Raw genomic sequence first — 24427 nt, forward strand, 5'->3', positions numbered from 1 at the left:
TTAAAAAAAAAAAAGACAACCTACAGAATGGGAAAAAATAGTTTCAAACAATGCAACTGACAAGGGCTTAATCTCCAAAATATACAAACAACTTATATACCTCAACAGTAAAAAAATCCAGCAACCCATTTGAAAAATGGGCAAAAGACCTGAATAGACATTTCTCCAAAGCAGATATACAGATGGCCAACAAGCACATGAAAAGATGCTCAACATCACTGATTATTAGAGAAATGCAAATCAAAACTCCTGTGAGGTACCACCTCACACCAGTCAGAATGGCCATCATTAATAAGCCCACAAATAACAAATGCTGGTGGAGGTGTGTAGAAAAGGGAACCCTCCTACGTTGGTGGGAATGTAAATTGGTACAACCACTATGGAAAACAGTATGGAGGTACCTCAGAAAACTAAATATAGAACTACCATATGACCCAGCAATCCCACTCTTGGGCATATACCCAGAAAAAAATATCCTTGAAAAAGATACATGTACCTGTATGTTCATTACAGCATTATTCACAATAGCAAAGACATGGAAACAACCTAAATGTCCATCGACAGATGACTGGATTAAGACTATGTGGTATAGATACACAATGGAATACTACTCAGCCATTAAGAAAGAGCAAAAAAAAAAAAAAAAAAAAAGGAGTTCCCATCGTGGCTCAGTGGTTATCGAATCCGACTAGGAACCATGAGGTTGTGGGTTCAATCCCTGGCCTTGCTCAGTGGGTTAGGGAGCTGGCGTTGCCATGAGCTGTGGTGTAGGTTGCAAACACGGCTCGGATCCCTGTGTTGCTGTGGCTGTGGCTCAGGCTGGTGGCTACAGCTCCATAGCCTGGGAACCTCCATATGCCACGGGAGCGGCCCAAGAAATGGCAAAAAGACAAAAAAAAAAAGAGAGAGAGAGAAAAAGAAAGAGCAAAATAATGCCATTTGCAGCAACTTGAATGGAACTAGAGACTCTCATACTAAGTGAAATCAGAAAGAGAAAGACAAATACCACATTGTATTACTTACATGTCGAATCTAAACTATAACACAGATAATGCTGCAAGTTCGGCCTTTAAAAAAAGACAAAAAAAAAAAACCACAGAAGAACTTATCTATGAAATAGAAACAGGCTCACAGACATAGAGAATAGACTTCTGGTTGCCAAAGGGGGATGGGGGAGGGATGGATTGGGAGTTTGGTGTTAGCAGATGCAAACTACTACACATAGAACGGATAAATAACAAGCTCCTACTGGATATTCAATATCCTAGGGTAAACCATAATGGAAAAGAATGTATATGTGTATAACTGAGTCACTTTGCTGTACAGTAGAAGTTAACACAACGCCATAAATCAGCTATACTCAATACAAAATAAATTAAGAAAAGAAAAAAAGATCCAGCCTTGCCTTGAGCTGTGGTGTAGGTCACAGACAAAGCTTGGATCTGGTGTTGCAGTGCCTGTGGTGTAGGCCCACAGCTTCAGCTCCAATTCAGCCTCTAGCCTGGGAACCTCTGTATGCCATGAGTGGAGCCTTAAAAAGACAAAAAAAAAAAAAAAAAAGAGGAAGGCAGAGGAAGAATAGATGGACACAGGGAAGACAAGGTGCCTGAAGACAGTGGCGGAGGTGGCAGTGTTGTGGCAGTGAGCAAAAGGAGTGCAGGCAGCCCATTTGCAGCAAGGAGGAAGGAAGGCCTCCCCAGAGCCTCCAGAGGGAGCATCGCCCTGCCAGCATCATGGTTTTCACCCCATGAAACTGATGCTGACTTTCTGTGAGAGAACAAGTTTCTGTTGTAAGTCACCAAGTTTGTGGTAATTTGTGGCAGCCACTGGAAACTAATACAGCTAGTAAGTGGCTCAGCCAGGATTTGAACCTTGAATGAGGCAGCCTTTCAGTGTTCAGCTTTCACGAATGCACCTTACCTCTGCTCCCTTGGCTTCTGACAATCCCAGTCCTGCCAGAAGGCAGATAGATCACTCAAAAGCAAACTCCTGCTTTTTCTCATTTTCTGCTGGTTGGAAGGCAAGTGTGAAGGCAGGAGCTGGAGCAGCCACCTTGTACTGAGATAATTGAAGCTGCATGGTAGGAATGGCTGAGCTAGCTCACCAGCCCTGGGTCAGTGATCTCTAAATTGTTACACTAGAGATGGAAATAAATTTCTATGCTGTTAGAAAGAGAGAAAGAAATAAAGAAAAGAGGAAGAGAGAGAGTAAAGAAAGAAAAAGAGAGAAAAGGAAAGGACCTCATGATCTGAGTTCCTACCAGAAATGCCTGTGAGTTCACAGGCTGCCTCTAACTTTTTGGGGGAAAGAAATGAGCAGCATCTATTTTAAGAACCATTTTCCTGTTACATTCCTTATGTAAGGAAGCCTCATTGCCATCTTGGAGTCAAGGCTAGAAAAATATTTGTCTTTAGATAAACTTGTACATGGTTTCTTTTTTTTCTTCCCCCGCCCCCTCCCCCACTTCATCCTTCATTAAATATCGGGTGAACCGGCTGATATGACTCAATAATTTCTCTTTTCACCTTGGCTGCTGGGAACTCAACTAAAATCAGTATTCAGATGTCATGATTAAATCATCTCAGGTACATGGTAATATATGTGTCCATGCTCCACTAAATCTGGTTCATCACTTCGTGTTTGTAGTTGTTCTAGGAGACTTAGTAGACTAGAACAAGTTCAAATTCATCTGTCTCTCTCTCACCAGGTGAGAAAATTCTTTGAGTTTCAGTTTCCTTACTTGCAAAATGGGGATGATAATCATAGTGTAATAGATTCCCCAAGATTCATCCCACCCTTCTGGTAATAGAACCCATGTCTCATTTTATCTATCTATCTATCTATCTATCTATCTATCTATCTATCTATCTATCTATCTATCTATCTATCTATCTATCTTTTTAGGGCTGCACCCATGGCATATGGAAGTTCCCAGGCTAAGGTTTGAATTGGAGCTGCAGCTGCTGGACTATGCCACAGCCACAGCAACCCCAGATCCAAGCCACATTTGCCACCTATACTGAAGCTTGGGGCAATGCCAGATCCTTAACCCACTGAGCGAGGACAAAGATCAAACCCACCTCCTCATGGATACTAGTTGGGTTCTTAACCCGCTGAGCCACGATGGGAACTCCTCACATGTCTCATTTTAGAAAGCAACCCACCTCCATTCAGACCACATGATTCTGGCAGACTGACCCCTGTATCTGTCACTTTTTGGTATGTAACAAATTGTTCTAAAACTCAGTGGCTTAAAATAATGTGTTATTGTCCACAAATCAGTGGATCCACAGGGCAGTTTTGGTCTCAGCTGGTCTCTGGCCTCTGGGGTCAGCTGCAGCGTGGGTAGGCATTTTCCCATTTGGGGAGGTCAGCTGGATCTCGGCTGGTCTAGGACAGCCTCTGCTGGGGGACTGGAATCTCCTTCATGTGGTTTCCCATCCTCCAGCAAACTAGCCCAGGCTTGTTCTCACGGCGGTTTTACAGGGTTCCAAGAGAGAGTAGAAGGAGCAAGGATTCTTGAGCCTCCACTGGGAACAGGTACAGCCTCGCTTCCCTGCATTCCATTGGCCAGAACAAGTCTCAAGGCCAGAACATGTAGAATAAGCTCAGGTTACAAAGAACATGAGTCCAAGGAGGCCAGTAATGACTCATCAGTGTAGTCAAACTACTCCATCTCCAATGCCACCTCCAGAAATTGGCAGGCGATCTGGGCCTGGCCAATGTGAGCATCCCATATGGCTTTGGGGATTAGTAAAGGGATTTGCATCAGACTTAAATAAAGCCAACCCTAGTCAGCCTCAGACTTTCTCTAAGACAAAGAGACTCCCTTCCCACCAGGGTTGCTGAGCTGGCAGGATACAAGGGCTGCTAAAAGCCATAGTGACACAACACAGGGAGAGGCTGCCTGAGGGTGAAGCCAACACAGAAGAAAGAGAACTGAAAGATGGAGTGAAATGAGCCCGGACATCCTGGAGTTCCTGGATCCTGCTGTACCTGAAGTTGTTTTCCCCCAAGCTTCCTGAAGCCAGGATTCTAACCCTGAACTTTCTTTGCTTGAGCCAATAAATTACCTTTTCTTTTATTTCTTTTTTTCCTCAAGCCAATTTTAGTTTAGTTCCTATCATTTGCAATGAAAAGCATAGACAAATTGTTCTCATACTGAGCATACTTGTGGATAAGCTAGAGAAAGTTTTTCCTTTGGGGATCAAGGGACATACATGAATCACTTGGAGCATAGAAGCTTCTGAATCTTGTCCCATCACTGGGAGTGGGAGCAGAGTTGATGGGAGCAGAGAAAAGCCAGGCTTTGGAGTCAGACACCCTGGAGGCTTATGCGCCTCCATTGCTGGCAAGCTCCCCAACACTGGTTAAGGGAGTCATGATTCTTCCTGCCAGGAGTGGTTATGAAGATTCCAGGAGCGCATGCACCTGCGCCTGCCAGTGCAGGGGGATGTTCATTAACGGAACTTCTGAACTTGATCTTTCTTCCTGGATAAGGTGCAGGCCGAGGTCATCTTGGAGAGCAGCAGGGGAGGGAGGGTGGGAAAATGAACAACCATGCTTGTCCCCGAAACACTCGAGTGAGGCTGGCCTTCCCTGAAATTTTAAATGATTAGCCTGGCTTCAAGTTCTGTATTTTTTACCACGTGAAGCCCATGACAAGATTGGACTGAGGACAGAGGCCAGAGGCAGAGCGTTTTGTGGTGTTAACAATACTCCAAACCCTGTTGACATATGTCTCCCCAAGAGAAACCGAGGCCCAGAGAGGTTAAATGACTTGCCCGAGGCCACACAGTAAGTGGCAGGGCTGGGATTTGAACCCAGGTCCTCTGGCTCCAGAATATCCCTCTCTCCTGTTCATTGCACTAGATTTTTCTTTGCTTATCCAAATTCAAAGTGAGGAAATTTTCAACCATAGTAGTATCCATGTAAAGAAGGCTTTAATTTTTGCGTGCAGAAAGGAACATTCCAGAACTTATAAACTAGCCATCCTTGGGCTGCCTCTAACCTGCAGTGCTTTATGTGTTGGAAAAATAAGACTCCCCCCCGCCCCGGCTTCTCCTAAAAACCCTAGGGCTGGAGTGGAGGGGGGTGCCCATTTGAAGGAGGGGTCTGTTCACTGCGGGAAGAGCCGGAAGGGGAGACTCGAGCCCTGAATGCGGCTCAGTCTAAGGTGGTTTTCTGAGCCCTGGGAGGAGGCCTCATCTGGGTCAGGGCGCCTCCCCGGGAGCCAGCCATTCATCCTTCCAGGAGCACAATGTCCTCTTTTTCCCCCGCCGGCTTGGAGCCCCGGGAGAGGAAAGGCAGCTGGGGCCGCTGGTTGGATCCCAGACTCCACTGGCCCTGGGCTCGGTGGCCTTACCAATCCCTGCCCCTGTCTGGGCTTCCCTTTCCTCCTCTGTAAAAGGGGCATGCGGCCATCTCTGCCCAACTTCCTACCTTCCCACTCCATTCCTGTTCCTCCTTTGGGGACTCACCCTTCCCCCCTTGTTTGTGCCTGCAGGTCAGTGGGTGGGCACGTGACCCAGACTCAGCCAGTCAGACTCTCTCGGGAGAACCAGGAACTTAAGGGGAAGAGGAGAGCTCGGGGGTCCCGAGGGCCTTGCCCTTTGGTTCCTACCCCCACACCCTGGCTCCTGCTTCTCAAGGTCCTGGAGCTGATCTGTTACTATCCTTCCAAGGGTTTTTAGAAAATACAGCCAGGAGTTTCAGCTGTGGCATAGTGGATTAAGAATCCGACTGCATTGGCTTGGGTCACTGCAGAGGTGAGTGTTTGATCCTTGGTCAGCTGTGGCTCAAATTCAGTCCCTGGCCTGGGAACTTCCATATGCCACAGATGCGGCCATTAAAAAAAAGAAAAGAAAAGAAAAGAGAATTCCTGCTGTGGCTCAATGGGTTAAGAACCTGATATAGTGTCCTTGAGGATGAGCGTTTGATCCCTGGCCCCACTCAGTGGGTTAGGATCTGACACTGCTGTGGCCGTGGTGTAGGCTGGCAGCTGCAGCTCTGATTCAACCCCTAGCCTGGGAACTTCCATATACTGAAGATTCAGCCCTAAAAAAAAAAAAAAAAAAAAAAAAGGAGAAATAAAATACAACCAGCCACATTAACTTCATCACATCCTAAATTCCTGAATGTGTTTGGATCTTTTTCTGGGCTTTCATTTTTTTTCCCATTAATCTATTGATATAGCCCACTACAATACTGTTTGAATTATTGAGATTTAATTTTATTTTCCATTAGACCTATTGACTTTATTTGTTGTTTTATATGGCCTTGCCCTTGGCATGTGGACGTTCCCAGGCCAGGGATTGACCTACGCCACAGCAGCAACCCAAGCTGCTGCAGCGACAATGTCAGATCCCTTAACCCACTGTGCCACAGGGGAACTTCTGAATTACTGAGATGTTATGGCATGGTTTAACATCTGACAATGCTGTTCCCCTTTCTTCCAGAGATTTCTTGGATCTTTTTGCTTGTTTAATTTTCCGTATGATTAATTTTAAAATGAGCATCTCTAGTTAAGAGGCTGGTAGTACTTTTATTGTGACGACAATTAACTTATAAATCAATTTAGAAATAACAGACATTATTTTCATAATGAAACTTCCCATGCAAAATCATGTGTACCTTTCTACTTGTTCAAGTATATTTTTGTGTTGAACCTGTGCTGCTGCAGAGATAATGCTGGATCCTTAACCTGCTGCGCCACAGCGGGAACTCCTTAAAAGTCTTTTTAAAGTCTGCTTTTTAGGAGTTCCCTTGAGAAGCATCAGGTTAAGGTGTTGTCACTGCAGCAGCTTGGGTGGCTTCTGTGGTTCATGTTTGACCCACGTGCTGTAGGTGTGGCCAAAAAAAAGGTCTGCTTTTTAAAAATTTGTTTTATTTTTTGTAGTAGTTCTTCCAATATTTAGGAAAGTTTGGAGTCTTTGTCTAACGTTTACCTTTATGCATATAACATGATATGATATCCTTAGTCCTTTATTTATTTATTTATTTATTTTGTCTTTTTGCTATTTCTTTGGGCTGCTCCCGCGGCATATGGAGGTTCCCAGGCTAGGGGTCCAATTGGAGCTGTAGCCACCGGCCTACGCCAGAGCCACAGCAACGCGGGATCCAAGCCGCGTCTGCGACCTACACCACAGCTCACGGCAACGCTGGATCCTTAACCCACTGAGCAAGGCCAGGGACCGAACCCGCAACCTCATGGTTCCTAGTCGGATTCGTTAACCACTGCGCCACAATGGGAACTCCTAGTCCTTTATTTTTTAAGACAATGTCTTTATGGGTTCCTTTTTTTTTTTCTTTTTTTGTCTTTTTAGGGCTGCACCTACAGCATATGGAAGTTCCCAGGCTAGGGGTTGAATCAGAGCTACAGCTGCTGGCCTACGCCACAGCCACAACAACGCCAGATCTGAGCCATGTCTGCGACCTACACCACAGCTCAGGGCAATGCTGGATCCTTAACCCACTGAGTGAGGCCAGGGATCAAACCTGCGTCCACATGGATCCTAGTCGGATTCATTACTGCTGAGCCATGATGGGTACTCCTACTAGTTCCCTTTTACAAAACTGCATTTTCTCTTTCTCCCTTCCCTTTCCTTCCATTTCCTCATTTTAGGTGATCTTCCTTATTGCTTACTTTTGTAATGTTAATTATGCCTATGGTTTGATCACTTGATATATTGGCTTTGAACTCTATGCTCCAGTTCCTAGGTATTGGAAGTGAGACCTTTTGTGTGTGTGTGTGTCTGTCCAAAGTATTCTTTCTTTATCTTTAATGTATAGTAACTTCACTGGCATATGGTTTAGCGTCAGTCACTCAGAATCATTTTCTCTGGCACATAGTGTCACCTTTCAATTTGTGGATTTAAGCCTTCTTTTATTTTAAGTTTTCTTGAATTATATCTTTAAGTATTTGTTCTGCTCAATTATTTTGCATTTCTCCTTTGATGTCTCCAATTATGCATACATTGGCTCTCTTTCAGTATCATTTTTCCTTCTAGTCTTTCTACTGCTTTCTTTCTTTTTGGGGGGAGGGTGGGCGTTGCTGAGCCTGTGGCATATGGAACTTCCCAGGCAAGTGACTGAGCCCGAGCCACAGCAGTGATGGATCCTTAACTGCTAGGCCACCAGGGAACTTCTCTGCTTTCTTCACGTCTCATTCATTTTTTCTCTTTTGTCATCTACATTCCTCACTGTATTTTCTGCAAGATCTGTCCTCCTTCATGTTTTTTCCAAGTTTATCTGAACCTCTGCGATTTTCTTTGTTCTAGTTCTTTCCTGAACTCTGACAGCTCATGTTCATTCCCTCCTTTTGTCTGCATCTTTTTGCTGAATTCTTTAATTATGTATGCTTTATTGTTTTCCTTCATAGAGATAATTGCTCATTCAATTTTTTTTTTTTTTTGCTTTTTTTGCTTTTATGCACCCTCAGCATATGGCAGTTCCCAGGCTAGGGGTCCAATCGGAGCTACAGCTGCTGGCCTACACCACAGCCATAGCAACATGGGATCCCAACTGTGTCTGCAACCTACACCACAGCTCACAGCAACTCTGGATCCTTAACCCACTGAGTGAGGCCAGGAATCGGACCCGAATCCTCATGGATCCTAGACAGGTTCATTAACTGCTGAGCCACAAAGGGAACTCCCTCACTCAATTTTTTTAATTCATGCCCAAATTACTTAGATACAATTTTCATCCTCTCCATGTTAGCATTTTCCATCTGTTGGCAGATTTTTATGCTCTTTTCTGAGTGGTTTATGGTAGTATCTTTGTATCCAGGCTTTTACACTTATTTTTTTAAACTTGTCATTGGAAGGGCTTGATTTTTCTGGGTCAGCTGTTTGCTGATCGTCTCTGTGGGTGCTGGGAAGGAGGGTGGTGCCTTAGACATAATAACTAAAAAGTTTTCTCCTCTCTGCTAAAAAGACGGGCTGTTCCCTGTCTTTGCTCTCATGCTTCATTGCATCGCCTCTGTTTCTCAGAATCAAGCCAGCTCCAAGAGGGCTTCTGCTATTTGCCGCAGCTCTTACACTCATTTTTTGTTTTTTCCTTTTCACAGCCACACTTAAGGGATATCGAAGTTCCCAGGCTAGGGGTCGAATGGGAGCTGCAGCTGCAGGCCTACGCCACAGCCACAGCCACAGCAATGCAGGATCCCAGATGTGTCTGCAGCCTACACCACTGCTCACGGCAATGCTGGATCCTTAACCCACTGAGCGAGGCCAGGGATCGAACCCATGTCCTCACAGAGATTGCCCTGGGTTCTTAATCCATTGAGCCACAACAAGAGCTCCCTTACACTCATTTTTATGAATAAGGACTACGGCTTTTCACCTCGGGGCAAGCACTCATCTCCAGAAAGTGCACTTTTGCTGATGCTTTCTGAGATTTGCCACCACAGGACCCTCTTGCCACCTCCTGATGGCTTCGACCCCCAGGTGCCCCTGTTTCAAAGCCACTCTTGGAAAATTTCACGCATACTATGAAGTTCTTGGATTTTTAACTCTCTCCCAGTTTAGCCCAAAATTGGAGCTTGTGGGTTTCTTCCCCCCATTCTCTCGGATGCCTTGGTATAATTTGCAGAAGGAGAAGGGGAAATACTGCCTTCTGCAGCCACTTTCCTCCCCCATTCTCCTACTGGGGTCTTTCAGCTCTTCTGAGACACATGCAGAGCAGCTGTGACGGTTGCCCCCGTTTTCTCAGTGAGAAAACAGAGGCTCCGAGCTTCTCGTGGGGCTGCAAGTGGCAGGAGGGCCAGCACGTGAGGTCTGTCTGTGAATCGGATCAACACGGTCTCTTTTCTCCTCACCTTCTGGGTCAGGCTGGGACTCAGGCCCGACAGCGACAGCGGGGAGTTGAGGAGACCAAGGTCTGGCTGCCTTACCGTTTCCACTTGAAAGTGCCAAGGCCGCCGGTGGGGAGCCCCAGGGCCGCCTGGACCCCTGTCCTGGGGAAATCGAGGGAGGGGAGGCTGGCTGCAGCCTCTCTCCTCCAGCACCCGTCCCCCATTCCCCAGGCAGACAACCTGGAACACAGGCAGGACCTCACGCCAGCACCGTCTCCCAGCCCCAGATGAGGCCCACGCGGAGCTAGCCTGGGAAAGCGGGACAGAAGCCTGCCTGCTCAGCCCAGCCTGCGTCTGGGAGCTGCCCCCACCTCTGGGCTTCTTGCCAACCACATTCCCCACGCAATCCTGGCTCTCCTTGGGGGAGGACGCTGGGGGGCGGCTTTACTGCAGCTGAAATCCTTGTTTAACAAATCTCCTAACCCACAGTCATGCCCACATCGTATACACAATTCAGCCCCACGGCCTGGATGTCAGAACAGAGGTCGTTTCCTCCATCCCTCTGCCTCTGACCCAGATGTGGTTTTTCAACTCCCATATGAAAATGACCAAATGAGAGGGGTTTGCCCTCTTCGTTCCCTCCTCTAAAAATTTTTTTTTCTTTTTTTTAGGGTCGCACCTGTGGCATATGGAAGTTCCCAGGCTAGGGGTTGGTTGAATTGGAGCTGCAGCTGCTGGCCTACGCCACAGCCACAGCAACACAAGATCTGGATGAGTCTGTGCCTGACAACACAGCTCGTGGCAACGCCAGATCTTTAACCCACTGAGTGAGGCCAGGGATCGAACCTGCATCCTCATGGATACTAGTTGGGTTCATTTTCACTGCGCCACAATGGGAACGCCACCTCCTCTGAAATTCCTAACAAAGGGGCTACTAGCACAGTGCTGGTAAATAAATACTTGTCAGTGTATGGTGAAAGAATTATACTTTAATAAAATCCCTTTTCTTAAGTGCCTACTGTATGCATTAGACCCATGATCTTCCCAAACCCTCCCAGCCACCATGGTTCCTTGTACAGATGAGAAAGCCACGTCTCGAAGCATGGAAAGTAGCCTATTCTGTGTTGAACTGGTACGAAGAACATCTAACCAAATTGACTCCAAAACGTTGAAAGATAAAGCCTCAGTTAGTCAGGTTTTGCCGCTAACAAAACTCTCAAAACCTCCATGACTTTTAATAACAAAGTCTCACTGTTCTCACTCGTGGATCCCCAGTCAGCTGGGCACTCTTGCTTCAAGACTTGAGTTCAGCCTTGCTCCCTGCGTCATGGCCAGTGCCAGAAACCAGGAAGGTTATGAGAAGACACACTATTCCTCTCGAACCCTCTACTGGAACTGGCAGCCCCTCGCTTCTTCACATTCCACTGGCCGAAGCAAGTCACACGCCCGAGACCCCAGGGCTGGGTCGGGAGGTATTTTCTGCCACAGTGGGAGACACTGCAGACATGTGGCAGCGGGTGTGACCGTCTTAATTCCAATAGAGGGAGGCCGTCCGAACTGCAGACCACATCTGCTCTACCGCAGGGCGGCTCTGGGGAGTTAATTCCTAGTGTGACTTGGTAGTGACTCTCCCCAGGGTCCCAGGTGGCAGATGGCCACCACTGCCCTGAACCACTCCCCGGCCAGCCTTATCCCCTCAACACACTGCAGACTGAAGGTTGAGAGTGTGACCAACCTTCGTGGTTGTCCAGGCCTGAGGGATTTCCTGGGACTTGGGACTTTTAGGACTAATGCCAGGGAAGTCTGAGCGACTGGGATGCCTTGGTTACCTGGGTGTGTAACAGACTGCTCCTGAACATTCAGGGGCACCTGGGGGTGATTGTGTGTGTGTGTGTGTGTGTGAGTGTGTGTGTATGTTGCTGTTCCACAGCCCAACAGAACAAACAAACAAACACTCAGTATTACATGGCGCTAAATCTAATAGTCATTTGGTCGCTCCTAATTCCACAGGGAATTTCACTTGGCTGATTTTCTATACAGGCTCCCAACTTTCCTTCATGTCAGCCTGGCCTTCACCTCTTCAAGCTTCCCCCTAAAACTCCATTATTCTTCCTTAATTCTACAGAGTGATTTAGTTCAACCTCTAAACTCCAGGTCTGTTTTGCATACTCCAAATGGCAAAGCCACTGGCCTTTGGCACAACCAAAGGGCCGAAGTCGGGCAGCAGATGTGTGTTATTGGCCTATACTGTGTTTTAAAATCATGTGAGCCATTATTTCTGGCTTCTCTTGAATCAGAAGACCTGGCAACACTGGCCAGGTATTTCTTCACGGCCACAGTTGGCTGAACTGTGTAGAGCGGCTTTTCCACTGTCCCCACCCTTCCCTAATGCCTCCCTGCTACAACAGCTCACTTCATACACTTTCCTTACTTGCTTGGAGACTTGATTTTGCCATCCTCTGTTTAGCAGCATAAAAATAATCGAAACTCTGCAGGCTTGGTCTCTCCTTCCTCTCTACCTCCCAAGCTGGCCCAGCTTTTGCAAATGGAAGAATTCTTGCACTGATGTGATTCATGCATATAGAAGCACAAACACTTAGCTTTTTTTTGTTGCTGGGTTTTTTTTTTTTTGTTTTGTTTTTGTTTTTGGTGGTTGTTTTAGGTGGCAGATGTACTTCTTAACTTTAGCAGCTGCGAAAAATGCACCTCTCAGGTCTTCTGTGTGGAGCCTAATTGACAGATGGACCATTCATCCTCACAGTTGAATGGAGGCTGTGCTTCCCAGGAGCTACTCCCAGTTAATCGCAGAGGAAGGCCGGGATCCCAAGGCAGGCCCATTCCCTGGAGACACAGGGCTCCTATGGAGCCTTAAGGACTTCCTGTCGGCCTTACTTTCAATCCAATATTTTATTTTATTTTATTTTTGTTTATCTACTTATTTATTTATATATCCTTTTGCCCTTTTAGGGCCACACCCGCTGCATATGGAGGCTCCCAGGCTAGGGGTCTAATCGGAGCTACAGCTGCCAGCCTACACCACAGCCACATCAGATCCTTAACCCACTGAGCGAGGCCAGGGATCGAACCCGTGTCCTCATGGATACCAGTCAGGTTCGTTACCGCTGAGCTACAACGGGAACTCCCTGAGTGCTTTTAGAACCGCACCGTGGTCCACATCCAACCGAGCTTCCTCCTTCTTTTCCTTCCTCCCTCCTCTCCCCTTTCTCCCAGCCTCCTCTGGCTCCCAGCTCTCTGTCCTCTGTCGCACTTTCCCCAGTAAATCTCTTGTCTCATCTTGGCTGTCCCAGAGGACATGAACTAACACACCTCTCATAGCAGATTTAGACAAACCAAAAGGAAGGGGAAGAGAGGGCTTCCAGGGAGGTAAACAGCAGAGCAAGGGGGTGGGGGTGGGAAAGCCCGGGGTGTGTTCTCCCCACAGGGAAGAATAGCCTGTCCTCAGAGGGCATCTGATTCCCAGGCTCCAGCCTATGAAAGGAAGTACTGTGTGTCTTTGGGTAAGTTTCTGAGCCTCTCTGGGCCTTCATTTCACATTTTGCAAATTGGGAATAATAATAGTACCCATTATGAGTGTGTGTGTATCATTATAAATCAACTATACTTCAATACAAAAATAACAGTACTCATTTTATAAGGCGTTTACAGAGATTAAATGAGTAAATATGAGAAAGTGTTTCAAGTGGCCTAAGTTACCAACTAAAGTTAGAGCTGTAATTATAGAAGTATTTAAAACTGCCCATCTCTGACGGGCTGGTTTTCAGCTTTGAAGACGGCAACACACATATTTTCCTTTCCTGACACAGCTGGTTTGTGGCCTTTAGGATGCAGACGTGAACCAGACCTGGGCCTTAGAGGAGAGGAAGCGGGTGCATGGGGTGGGAAGGGCCACCCTTTCCCAGGCGAAGTCCCCCACTTGCGGAAGAAGTTGAGGTGTGACCTCATCCTTATGACCCTACAGCAGCCAGAGAAGAGAGTGGAAGCTGCGTGGGCTAGGAGAGTTTCCCAGATGTCTTGTCTCTAGTAGACAGTGGACATCTGGACACACAGGACATCAAAGACTCCTACAGGGGAGGGTCCGGATGCTCATTACTGGGTGGCAGCCCCTGGTAGAGCTGGAGGGAAGGAGGGATTTCCTGAGGTCCACCTGACATGTGGGTTTCACATCCCAGATGCAGTTTAGATGCTGGGGTTCAAATCCTGCGGGTAGCTCCCTGCCATCACTACCAGCAATACACCCATTGCACAGATAATGTAATAGGCTCAGAGAGGTGACTTGCTTAGGTTTCAGACAGCAAGCAAGGAGGTAATGTGGGATTTGAACCTAGCTCTCGAACCCTTCACCGTGGGCTGAGGGGTCACTCTTGGGGTGGGTCTCCTCACCTCTTCATTCCTTTTTGGCTTGTTTGTTTGTTGGCTTCACCTGCAGCAAGTGGAACTTCCCAGGCCAGGGTTCAAACCCATGCCGTAGCAGCAACCCAAGTCTTTGCAGTGACAACACTAGGTCCTTAACATGCTGCACCACAAGGGGACTTTTGTTTTTTAATGAAATGACATTTTTGAACACTCTCCACAGGCCAGTGCTGTGAGAGGTGCTCTGGATGCATCATTACCTTATGTGGTCGTCAGCACAGCTATAACTGGAAGTCATCTTAGTTAGGAATGTTTTTGGCTTCAGTTAAGAGAAAATCTGACTTCAGCAACATAGGTGTTTGATTATCTCATTAAACACGAAGTCTGGAGAGAAGTGGTCCCTGGGCTCTGTTTTGGGGCTCTGCAGTTTTCCTGGCCTTCCCTCATACAACGCCACCATCACATCCTTACACAATGATCCCCAAAGAAAAGGAGGCAAATAGGAAAAAATTTCCCAGAAGCCCCCAACACATGTCCAGATGGCACCCACGTGGCCACCCCTGGACAAATCCCTAGCAAAGAGGGATGTCCCTGGCTGGCTCAGACCAATGGTGGGTCATTTCCTGGGAAACAGGTGGGGCCATCTTCCTGAACACCTGCTTGACTCCTGAATAAAATTGGATTCATTAGCAAGGGAGAAGCCAGGGCCCCCGAAACATTCTTCTCTCTGGTGTGTGGGAATTTTGTCTCTGGATTGAGGGGGGGGGGAGGACATGTTATTAGGGAGGGGTCTGGGCAGAGGTGATGCTGGTTTGCATTCAAGCAAGGGGTATGGGATTGGACAGCTAACATTTATTGAGCACCTACTGTGTGCCAGGCCCACGCTGGGTGATTTCTTTCTCTCATCATTTAATTCTGTCCTCACGATGGTCCTGTGAGGAAGGAAAGATTCTTCCCATTTTTTCATATGAGAAAACTGAGACCAAGCCTTGGTCACATGTATGGTAGGAGACTGAATTGGAATACGTCTCCAATTCAGTCTGTTGTGGTGGCCTTCCACTAATGCTGTATGTCAGCCACTCTGACAGGTGTGTCACCTGGATTAGGTCCTCTTTTCCTTTCTCAATTTCACCAATGAGGCATCTCAGCTCAGGGAGGTGGAGGAGGCTGCCTGGGCTCATATGGTTTAGTGTCAGCCAGGCCAGACTGTGAACCCCACTGCCAGAAGGCTACCCCATGGGGCTCCCCAAATTTGGAGAAAACTCTCCGGGCCTGTTCTCTGGCCTTTTTGGGATTGTTGGCTTTGTTGGCAGATAAGCTGGATAAATAAACAAGAGGTTCAAGAAACTCCTTTTGCCTCTTGATAGTCTGAATCTGCTGAGGCCACATGTGGGTCATCCAACTGCCTTGACAGCCGACATTAAACAGGAAAATAAATGAATCTCTAATTCATTTATGAATTAGAAATGTTAAGTACGGTCAAGGCGGAAAAAAAAAAAGAAAGAAGAAGAACAGTTCAAGGCACCAGACAGGGCTGATAAGACCACTTTAGACCAGGCAGTCAGGGGGCACTTCTTTGAGGAGATGACTGTTGAGCAGAGACAGAGGGATGAGGGATGTGATGAAAAAAGCCAGCTCCCCAAGTATCGGAGAGAAGAGTGTTCCAGTCAGAGGGAACAGCCAGTTCAAAGGCCCTGAGGTGGAACTGGTTTGGCGCATTTGGGGCAGGATGAAAGATGAGTGTGGCTGGAGCAGAGAGGGCGAGGCAGGGAGTGGAGGACCTGAAGTCGAGGAAGTGAGGGCAGGAGGGGGCAGGCCAGGGTTCTAACAGGAACCTGTAGGGACTTGGGTTGTGTTTTGAGTGAGGTGGAGCCCTGGAGGGTTCTGAGCAGGATTCAGGTGGAAGATCTGACTTCGTTTCTAGCAGGCTCCTTCTGACTACAGCAGGGAGAACGGACTGCAGAGAGATGAGGGCCGAAGCCAGGAGACCAGCGAGGAGTAACAGCTCGTCCAGGGGGCAGTGGGAAAGATGAAATGAAACCTGTGCCTGAATTCACCGGGCAGAGAGTGGCAGTCACAGGATTAGAATCAGACCTCCTGGGTCCCAGCTCCACGCTCTGCCCACTGTCTCACAAAATGCACATGTGCCCAGCATCCAGGGGCACCACCTTAGGCTGAAGGATGTTTGGTGGGATTTCTTTTCCAGTATGTTCTCTATGAAAGGACGGTGAGATAGGTTAACTAGCCTAAAATTGTACTCAGACTGCCTCCATGGAAAAAGTCCATCTTGTATCTTGGAAAAAAACCCAAAGACAAAACCCAAAAAACCCTCACATGTGCCCAGCACTCATAGTTTGCAATTCCCTTTACTGACACGCTCTCATCAATCCTTCAGAGAAGCCCCTTAAGATAAAGCACAACTGTGACTCAAGAAACCGGCATCCCAGAGGTAAGCTCCCTGGCGGAGGATTCCCAGGTGTAAATGAGGGTGGGGTGTGTGGAAGGGGTGCTGAGTGGTGGGTTCCAGGCCTTCCAGCTGGGAGCCCAGGTTCTCACCAGCAGCCAGGGGTGGCCTCTTGCAAAGCCACTGGCACCAGAGCCCAGCATCCTAAGTGCCAGGTAACTGTGACAATGGCCGCTATATTCCGAGCCCCTGCCGCGCTCCAGGTACAGATCTGGGCGCTTCACATCATCGGCGTGTCCCTCACAGCAGCTGCGGCTGGGGTACTCAGAGCCAGGTCCGGTCCGACCCCATCCCTCCCAGACAACAGCATAGAAAACGAATGGTCTCTGTCCTTCTGGGGCAGGGATGCGGCGGGGGCGGGGGGCGGGGGGCAGAGTGTGGGGACGGCTCAGGTGGCACGTCGGGGAGTACAAGGCCCGCCACAACCCCTCCTCCCCCACCACGTAGCCTCCATCCTCACACTTCCTTCTCCATCCCCATTCCCCTCCGCCTCCCCGTATTCCTTTCCTTTTTCTTCCCCAAATCCCCACCCAGCCCTCTCTGTACATCCCCCAACCCCTTCTCCTACATCACTCCTCCCGTCCTCTACATCCTCCTCCTTCCCCTCAAACCCACATCTCCTCTCCCGCGTATCCACATTTTCCACACATACGCCCCCCAGCCCCTTTCTCAGTCCAGCGCGTTAGAGCCCGTCCGGCGGGAGCCCCTGTCCACCCTCCGACCTGGGAGGGATCGCAGGCCCCGCCCCACCCCGCCCCGCCCCCAGACAGATGGGCGGGGCCAGGGGGCGGGGGGTCGGCCTCGGGACTAGGCCCGCGTGGCCGTTGAGGCAGACCCGCAGCTTCCCGCGCTCGGCCGCGGCAGCCCGGTCGCCGGTCCTGCCATGTCCTGGGCCGTGGTCTTCGGCCTCCTGGCCGCGCTGCTGCTGCTGCTGCTGCTGCTGCTGTTGACCCGCCGGCGCACGCGGTGAGTGCCCCCCGCCCAGCTCGCTCTGCCCGGCGCTAGACAAAGGGGGGCGTCGCGGCTCTCGGCTCCCGGCCGCAACCCGGCTGCAGCGAGGGGGTCGCCGAGACAGCGGCAGGCCGGCGCCGGAGCCCCATGCCCCACTCCCGCAATAGGACAGGGTCCCCTGCAGCCCCGGGCGAGCCCTTCAGAGGTGGGAGTGCAGCCCCCCGGCCCGAGGGGTTCCCGCGCTGCTCCCGGCCCCGGGGCGCGGGCCCGGCCGAGCGGCAGTTGCCGAGAGGGCATAAAGTTGGGAGACGCTCGGGGGAAGGTGCGGGAACAGGGGCCCCCAAGGGCGAGAAGTGAAGTCAGGTCCTGGCCCAGAGCGCGAGGCCAGGGACCAGCGAAGGGGTTTCAGGTGGGAACCGAGAGTCACAGGTGCGGAGTGGGTGCGGACAGGCTGGGCGTGACTCCCAGCCTCCACCTGGATGCCGCACCAACTCGAGATCAACTCTGTATCAGCCTTGCTCCTCACTCCCATTGCACGGATGGCAGAGTTGAGGCAGGGGTAGGCAGAGGCCCTGCCTGACCTGGATGAAGGGGCTGGGAAGGCTCAGTATTTCCCTGTGCCTGAGAACTCAGGCCCACAAAGGGGTCTCCCTTCTGCGGAGGTTCCATAGCCTGGACACAGTAGAACCCAACCAGATGTCTCAGCTTCCTAGGCGCAGAGGTTCTCCTGCCCCATTGAGAATCTGTGATTTAGGAGAAACACTAAGACCCATCCGTCTCAAATGGCAATAGGTCTTTTGCTTTTTATAAAATGGTTTTAAAAATTAATTTGAGGAGTTCCCGTTGTGGCGCAGCGGAAACGAATCCGACTAGGAACTATGAGGTTGAGGGTTCGATCCCTGGCTTGGCTCAGTGGGTTAAGGATCCCGCATTGCTGTGAGCTGTGGTGTAGGTCGCCGACGCCGCTCAGATCTGGCTTTGCTGTGGGTGTGGTGTAGATTGGCAGCTACAGCTCTGATTAGATCCCTAGCCTGGGAACCTCCATATGCCAAGGGTGCGGCCCTAAAAAGCAAAATAAAATAAAATGAAATAATTTGAATTGTACAAGGAATACATTTGACTGAAAACAAACATTTATCGCATTATAGATAAGACTGAAGCCCTTCTAACCAGGCTTCCGATAATTCTGGACCTCTCCTGTTGATTAATTTGGGAGGAACCTTCCAGAGCTTTTTTAAAGTACTCTTTTTAATTTTAGACTGGTTTTATATTTACAGAAAAGTTGTACAAAGAGTTCCCAGATACCCCCTCACATAGTTTCCACCACTGTTAACGTTTTACGTTATCATGGAACAGTCATTAAAAAGCCAGCGCTGGTCTGTTAGAATTAATCAAGCTCCAGACTTTATTTGAATTTCATCAGTTTTTCCACTAACATCTTCTTTCTGTGCCAGGATCCCATCCAGGGTACCTCACTGCCTTTGGTTGTCATAACTCCTCAGCCTCCCAGCTCTTGAGAGAATTACTTTTATGCACATAGACGTTAAGCCCGTTAGTCCGTAGATAAGACAGGGCAGTGGAAGTGTGTGTTAATGTGTGTGTGTGCATTTAATCAGTGTCAGAAAATTCCAGAAATTTTCTGGAAACTATTTTTAAACAGTGTGTTAGTGTGAATTTCTAAACAATGAGCTCACGATATTTTTCTTTAAGAGCCAGACACTTTTCCAGGTGAGATTTAAAGCCATGCATTCAATCACTTGCCTGGAAAAATTGAAAACGAAAAAGAATAATGCATCAGATAAGTGACCCTACGGAGAAATGAATTGTTTTTCCTAAGTTGTCAGGCTTTTTAGAAGCTCTCTATAGAGTTGTTTTCAGACTGTACCCTTGCTGTTTTCACTCCAGATTTTAATTTTGACATCTATCCATGTTGCTACGTTGTGGTCTGATTCATTATTTTGATCTTCTGTGTGATATTCCATAATCTGAATAGGTGGCAGCTTTCTTTTCCCTCTTTTATTTCTGTCTTTATCGGTGGACTTTAAAGTTGTTTTCAGCATTTTTGCTGTTGCAGACTGTGTGCTGTTGTCATCCTGTGAGCCTCCTGGTGTGTACTTTTCTCTGGCATAAGGTGAGAACAGCCGTAACTGGATACTGGGGGAGGGGGGTAGGGTACCTGCGTGCTCAGCATATGGAAACTCTCAGGCTCCAGGAGCAAGAACAAATTGAGGCATTCCCTGGTGGTTCAGCAGGTTAAAGATCTAGCGTTATCACTGCTGTGGTTCGGGTTGCTACTGTGGCTTGGTTTGATCCCTGACCCTGGAACTTCCATGCACTATGGGTGCATGCACCCACCCCCGCGCCCCCAGAAAAAAGAACGAGTTAGCCACTCTGTGCCACAATTTCCCAGTCTTTAAAGTGGGGATGATGGTGGTAATAGCAGGTAAGAGCGGAGTTGCTGGGTTAGAAGGAATGCCAATTAAACGTTATTTTAGCTTAATTCTTTTTTTTTTAATTTTTTTTAAGGGCCACACTTGCAGCATATGGAAGTTCCCAGGCTAGGGGTCCAACTGTTAACCGCTGAGCCATGACGGCAACTCCTATTTTAGCTTAATTCTTGCTATCAACTCAGAGAGCTAATTTATCTTTGAGGGTGAGTTGTTGACTTTTAAACATGTGGTGGCTTAGAAATTTCACCAAGTGGGTACTGGGGAGAAGTGGGTTGAGGGGGTAAGGGGTCCGTGACAATTGGGGGGGTGATTGTGTGGATCCTGAGGAGACCCCATAGGGACCCTGATTTAGGCCCCCAGTCTCATTTTTGCCTCCCAACTTGGGAAGGGGGCACTCTTGTTACCCCCAATTTTCAGGAAACTGAGGCTCAGAGAGGCCAAGCCATTTGCCTAGGATTGCCTGGATTAAAACTCTGGGCTGCAAGAATTTTTAATTTTCAAGAAAAATGAATTTTCACTCTTCTCATACGTTTTATTTATGATCTGAATGTTCGAAAGTCTTAAACCACATGATGTGAAGAGAGCCAGGTAGGCAGCTACGACTAGAAGATTCTTAACAAAGGACAAATAATCAGGTGTTAGGAAAAGAGGTAGATGAGGCTGTTGCTGTGTAGAGTGTGATCCAGAGTTTGGGTCAAAACACGCAAGGCCCTGTGCCTCCCTTGGCTGCTGACTGTATCCTCATCAACCATCGAAGTAATATCCGTCCCTCCACCTTGGGCGAGGCTTCGAAAGGCCAAGTGACCTCCTTAAGGCCAAACAGAAGTTGCATTCTACATTCAGCTGGTTCCAAAATTCATGCTTTTCTCAGTCAAAAAAAAAAAAAAAAAAAAAAAAGAAGCACCACCCTGGAGTTCCCAGGTGGCTTAGCAGGTTAAGGATCCAGTGTCGTCACTGCTGTGGCTTGAGAATTTCCGAATGCCAAGAGCATGGCCAAAAAATAAAGCATTGCTTCAATCAGCTACTCTTGTCTTAACATATAACTTTTTTTTTTTTAGGTAAAAAATTTTTAACTATGAAAAATTTCAACTATGAAGAAAAAAAGAATAGTATAAGAACTTGTATCACCTGGATTTGACAGTTGTTAATATTTTTGAAACTACAGATATTATGATATCTCATCATTAAGTATTTCAACATGTGTGTTTAAAAAAAAACAGTAACAATCACAATTCTATTATTCTACTTGAGAATATAAAAAATAATTCTTAAGATTATCTAGTTTTCAGTCCAAATTCAAATTTCTGCCATCATGGCAAGGAATTTTTTTTTTTTTTTTTTGGTCTTCTTTTTAGGGCCGCACCCATGACATATGGAGGTTCCCTGGCTAAGGGGTCGAATCAGAGTTATAGCTGCTGGCCCTCACCGCAGCCACGCCAGATCCAAGCCATGTCTGTGACCTACACCACAGCTCATGGCAATGCCAGATCCTTAACCCACTGATCGAGGCCAGGGATCAAACCTGTGTCCTCATGGATGCTAGTCAGATTTGTTTCTGCTGAGCCACAATGGGAACTCCTCATGGCAAGGAATTTTAAAGCTGGCTCAGTAACTGTGAGCTTTTTCTCCTGGGAAAGATGGTGAGCTGGGAGTGGGGAGGACTTGGTTGGGAATTTGGAGTCTGACTCCTGTGCCCAATGGGGCTAATGATCTGCCATGTGAGTATCAGACCATTCTTTGTGCTTTCCGGGCCTTAGTTTCTCCATCCGTGCTCTGAGGTGGCTCCTGCAGCTGGTCTCATGCCCCAGCCACTTCACCAGGCTGAATGCATCTCTCTTCCTCTTTGGGCTTGTGTGGTTGCTGCAGGGGGTGTTGAAAGAGGTCTCCTGGGTGGGAGACTCCTTTTTTGGCGGGAACAGAGGCTACAGTGGCATCAGATGCGGGTTTCTAGTGGCACAAGGGCTGTCCTGGGCCCCTACAGGATACAGAATTACTAGGCACAAATAAATCTATCTCATTCCAACATGCACTAGCCAGAGGTCACCAAGTGGTAGTCTGTGGCTGGATTCAGGCCCAGGTGGGTGTGGTGTGGACCACGCAGTACAAGGGGAGAAATCTGGGGGAGTCCACACACAAAACTCCAGATTTCCAGCTTTTCCTGAAAAATTGGAAGATCTTGCCTGGGACTCAGTAGTAGAACCCGCTCTAAACCTTGCCACAGTCCCCACCACTCCCTATTGCCTCTTCAACATGCAGCTGTTCTCTTTAGCACTGTCCTTGCTCTCCTGTTTTTTAATTATGCTGAAGAACAATTTTATGAATCTGTCAGTTACAAAAAATGGGAAAACAGCAGCGAGAGCAGGATGGCGATGTGGTTTTTCTATACAGTGGGAGGCCGTGAGAGGGAAGAGCAGGAGACGTTTAGGGAGCCCCTTGGTTGATAATGGCAGATAGCCTGCAGATGAGCACTGAGGAAAGGAATGGGTTAAGCCATTTAAACAGAAGCTCAGGCTGTTGCAGCCCAGCTGGGCAGCACCAAGCCCCTTTGTTCCTCCATTAAATCCTCCCTGAGACCCTGAATTGAGTTGAAACCATGAGACAGAGTTCAGGTGATCCACCCACCAACACTGCAGAGCTTAATGATGCAGCGTCCGCTCTGGGCGCTCCAGAATGCGGACTGCGTGCTGGGCGCTTAACCTGCTTTAGCCCCCTTAACCCTCTTAAAGGGCTGGGAGGCAGGTGCTGCTGATTGCGCACCAATTATACACATGATCCTTTCATCAGAGACCTATTAAGTGCCTCCTGGGTGCCAGGCACTGTTCTAGGTGCTCTAAGAGTTGTCTGCCTCCGTGGAACTTCCCTTCAGAGAAGGTGTGACGGTTCACGGGACACAAAGGTGGGTGATGCTCTTCATGATTTTCACAAAGTTCCGAGTGGGAGAGAGAGGCAGGATGGGTGATGGGATTGGTGGTGGGGTCTGTGAGCAAATGAGCAGCTTTTGGAGGAACTCACGAGATGGGAATGAAAGCTCTAGGGAGAATCAGAACAGGTGCCTTGGTATCAGAGGGCAGGTGATGATCGGCCATGTGGGCAGGAGCTGGGGATGAGCGGCTCAAACCCTGCATCCTGCCACCCAGCGCCTGGCCATGCCTCCCAGAGAGTGAGAGTGTTAGTGGGCGAGGCTAGAGACCACAGACTCCAAAATAGAGCCTCCTTCGCCCTGCCGGCCTCCGGCTGAGTCACCCTGGAATGCGACCTGGGCCTGAGTTGTATTCAGAGCCCGGGGGCTGGCAGAGCTGCCAGCATATCAGGGGTCAGATGCTGGGCTCCTTGCTTCCTGCTTTTGTCTGCACCTCCTTGGGACTTCCCTGGGGAAAGATGCAAGGTGCCAGAAATAACAGCAGGCTCGCTGGGGAGCTCCGGCAGCAGTGGGATAAAAGGCAGGGAAAGGAAGCCCCCGCCCCACCCACACCCCAAAAGATGGTTTAGGGGGATATCTCAGGCCCTGCACTTGGGCAGGTCCCAGAAACATCCCTGTGTCTGTTTCCTCACCTGCACAGTGGATGTGCACCAGTCCACTTGGGGTGACTTGGGGCAGGGGAGCTTCAAGAACGTGGGCTCTGCAGCCAGGCCCGCCTGGATTAGAAACTGGGGCCCTCCACGGTGGGCCCTCAGGCAAGTGGTGCAGCCTCTGTGCCTCAGTTTCGTCTGCTGTAAAATGGGCATGATTAGTAACTGCTCCTTCCTCATAGGATAACACAGGGCTCATGGTGCATCAGCCACTATTACTGAGGAAGGAAAATTTTGGAAAGTGTGTAGGACCTGACACACAGGTGTTATGCGGGAAGTGGCAACTGGGAGTCTTTTGTTGGTCCTGCTTCTCAGACCTGGCCCAACTGCTCCCTGGTTGCTGGGTGCCAGGCACAGTTCTACAACTCCCCTCATCTTCTGCATAGACCCATGTGGCAGTAGTGGCGTCACTCCTGTTTTACGGATGTGGGATCAGGCATGGGGAAGCCAAGTCACAAGGCCAGCCAGAAGCATGGCTGTGATTTGAAGCCAGAAAGTGTGGTGCCAAAATCTGGCTCATAACCACCAGGCCCTCCTGCCTCTTGTGCCGTAATCACTGCTCCCGTGTCCTGTCTCTGGGCCCCGAGCTGGAGTGGGATGGTGTGCCCTGGGGCCCATGCTCTGCCAGCGGGATGCGTTACCTTTAAACGGAGGCTTCAGGAGAAGCAGGCTCACAGGGAGATGAGGTGAAAGAAGGGTCCTGGCATGTCCCCAGCAGCCCCTCAGGATCCTGAGCTGTACCTTTGCTGGTCTCCTCAATGATGGGCTCAGAGGTAGGATTGGGGTGGGGGAGAGAGGAGGAGGGGGTGGACGAGGCACTTCCTA

At 48.7% G+C, this 24427-nt stretch overlaps 1 protein-coding gene across 1 annotated transcript in view; it reads left to right on the forward strand.

The window, feature by feature from the left end:
• The first annotated feature begins 17451 nt into the window (after nucleotides 1-17451).
• PTGIS (prostaglandin I2 synthase) overlaps nucleotides 17452-24427 on the forward strand; it is a 54250-nt gene continuing 47274 nt past the window's right edge. Inside the window, exon 1 of the mRNA XM_047770896.1 lies at nucleotides 17452-17597. Within this exon, the coding sequence (XP_047626852.1) occupies nucleotides 17515-17597 (83 nt within the window). The 5' untranslated portion in view covers nucleotides 17452-17514. The remainder of the gene's footprint in view (nucleotides 17598-24427) is intronic.

Source organism: Phacochoerus africanus, chromosome 3 (assembly GCF_016906955.1).
Source record: "Phacochoerus africanus isolate WHEZ1 chromosome 3, ROS_Pafr_v1, whole genome shotgun sequence".
Classification (NCBI taxonomy): Eukaryota; Metazoa; Chordata; class Mammalia; order Artiodactyla; family Suidae; genus Phacochoerus; species Phacochoerus africanus.